Source organism: Austrofundulus limnaeus, unplaced genomic scaffold (genome assembly GCF_001266775.1).
Source record: "Austrofundulus limnaeus strain Quisiro unplaced genomic scaffold, Austrofundulus_limnaeus-1.0 Scaffold29, whole genome shotgun sequence".
Lineage (NCBI taxonomy): Eukaryota > Metazoa > Chordata > Actinopteri > Cyprinodontiformes > Rivulidae > Austrofundulus > Austrofundulus limnaeus.
Genome location: NW_013952431.1, coordinates 522360 through 524651, shown reverse-complemented (window position 1 = coordinate 524651; position 2292 = coordinate 522360). Strand labels below are relative to the sequence as shown.

At 32.3% G+C, this 2292-nt stretch overlaps 1 protein-coding gene across 2 annotated transcripts in view; it reads right to left on the bottom strand.

Moving 5' to 3' along the window:
• Window positions 1-2292, bottom strand: part of prkd2 (protein kinase D2) — a 43448-nt gene that overhangs the window by 6043 nt on the left and 35113 nt on the right. For both annotated transcript variants that reach the window (XM_014005222.1, XM_014005221.1), the window contains 3 exons: window positions 1482-1534; window positions 1321-1393; window positions 975-1081 (listed from right to left, as the gene is read on the bottom strand). In XM_014005222.1, coding sequence (XP_013860676.1) covers window positions 975-1081; window positions 1321-1393; window positions 1482-1534 — 233 coding nt within the window. The remainder of the gene's footprint in view (window positions 1-974; window positions 1082-1320; window positions 1394-1481; window positions 1535-2292) is intronic.

Below are 2292 nucleotides of genomic sequence, written 5' to 3'. Positions count from 1 at the left end.
GTAAACACTACTAAGTCTGGTTTTAAACAGATGTAGTGGTCACCTCAGGTGGAATAAACAAAAAAACTGTCTCTGACCTTAGGCCTCGAATGGGCCAAATCCCGGACGAGGTTTATTAAGTACTTGAAAAAATACCCAAATAAAAGTTAAAATACCTCAACAGAAAATGACTTTGGTAAAAAAATAATAATTTTACTGATTTTAAAAAGTACTTAAGTAAAAATAAAAATTTTAAATTTTAAAAAAACTGCTCACAATAAGTGGGAAAGTAAAAGTACTTTAAACATGATGACTTCTGGTAATATTTAAATTTGTAGTGTATTGACCATAGCTATTTATTGCTTTCAAATGCATTATGCAGAAGTGAATATCCTTCTGATCAATAGCTTGGCTTGTCTTATGTGGTTAAAGTAAAGTAAAAGTGTCATTTTTATGTTTTAAAAGTAACAAAATAAAAGTACGAATTATAATCTAAAAAAATTCTTGGTAAAATTGCTGATGCTCAAAAAAATGTACTTTGTTACTCTACAAAACTGGCTTTTAAAGTTATTTGTTTTTAACAGTTCTTATTGCACATCAACAAATGAATGATAGACCTCAAAACATGTAAAATATAGAAGTGACTTTTTTTTGGTCAAAATGAATGTCACTTATAAGATAAACATTAGCAGGAACCAAATAGCTAAAATATTTTTGATGCAGAACTTTTCTGTAAATTTTTGAAACTGTAATCATCTAAAAATCGTTGTGGTCTGAACTGAAAGCTTTCACAACACAAAATGCTACCAAATTAGAAAAAATCTCAGATGAGAAGCAAAACGTCTTTGAATACTACAATCCTGGTTAAACCAATGTTTCCATAAAATTGAATGAAAAAAAAGAAATGTCTTCTTTTATAAATGCTTTTTAAACATGATTTTATGTCACAATAATTTGTAGTAAATTACTGATCATCGGAGTTTGGTTTTGCTCACCTGCAGGATGGCCACCTCGTTCCTCAGCTGGCTCTCCTGCTTGGTGGGAAATCTAAGCTTGTCGATGACTTTGACAGCGACATCTCTTCCTGTCTTCCTGTGCTTTCCTAATAACATTCGATATAAGTAAAAAAAAATGGTTGTGTGAACTGATTTTTGTGATGAACTTTAATGAGTTTCACTGCTCTTAAGAAAAAAAAATTGGACATTTTGACTTTTTTTTTAATTTTGCATTTCAAATACAACTCAAGCATTGCACATGTAAGCATTTTGCATTTATTTTTGGAAAGTTTACAGATTACAAGGATTTATAGCTCAAGTAGAATTGCTGGATTCATTCACATACCTCCATAAACTATTCCAAACTGCCCAGATCCAAGTACTTCATCAGCGAAAATCTGATAAACCATGCTGATATCCTGCAGGAAGGCATCATTGCAAAAAGTTACTTCTCGGCATAGAAATTCTAACGTAGTGAAACTCAAATAAAAACTAAATAAATCATACCACATTTTCTTGGATTTGACTGTTGGACACAGATATGCTTATGGAGGCTTGTCCTAAATTCAAAATAAAGAGAACAGGTTATAACTATTATAGAAAGATTATAAACACTTGGTATCTTACTTCTTTTTTTTTTACAAGAACCTGTTATTCCTTTACTCTAAGGCCAGGGGCGGAGACAGCGGGATGGCCAGGGTGGCATGTGCCACTCCTGGCGCCTGATTGGCCACCCCAGGTGCCACCCTTAAAAAACTCCACAAGTAGGTGGGGACCTTGAATTGTTTTATTTGCATTCAAWTTTGTAAAACCAACAAAAAAAATATTACTTTCATTTGTGTATGTTTAAAAATGGCTGAATTGTAGCCCTTTGTAAAATTAGCATTAGCATTGGTTAGCTTAATTTGAGAATAGCATCAGCAATGTGGTCATTCTTATCTACTCCACAACAACTTTAATCTAAATAATATAGCCTTTTAAAGTTAGATGTGGTGACCATCTTGAATTTTCAATTTGGCATTTAGAATTTGGTAAAGACTGTTTTCAGTTACTTCTACACTAATTTTTCAGCAGTATATGTCTAAAAGTAGCTGAATAATAAGTTGTGACTAGCATTCAGTGTTTTTTTTTTGATCATTCAGTTCAATGGTTCTTGAAACAGCCAAATTAAAGCCATGTGGATTTAGCTGGGATGACCATCTTGAATTTTCAAATCCAGAGTGCTTTTCTTTATTTGAATGAGCCCCTCTAAATAGAAACCTTGGCCACCCCTGTGCCACCCCTTGCAAAAAAAAAAAAAAAAAAAAAAAAAAAAAAA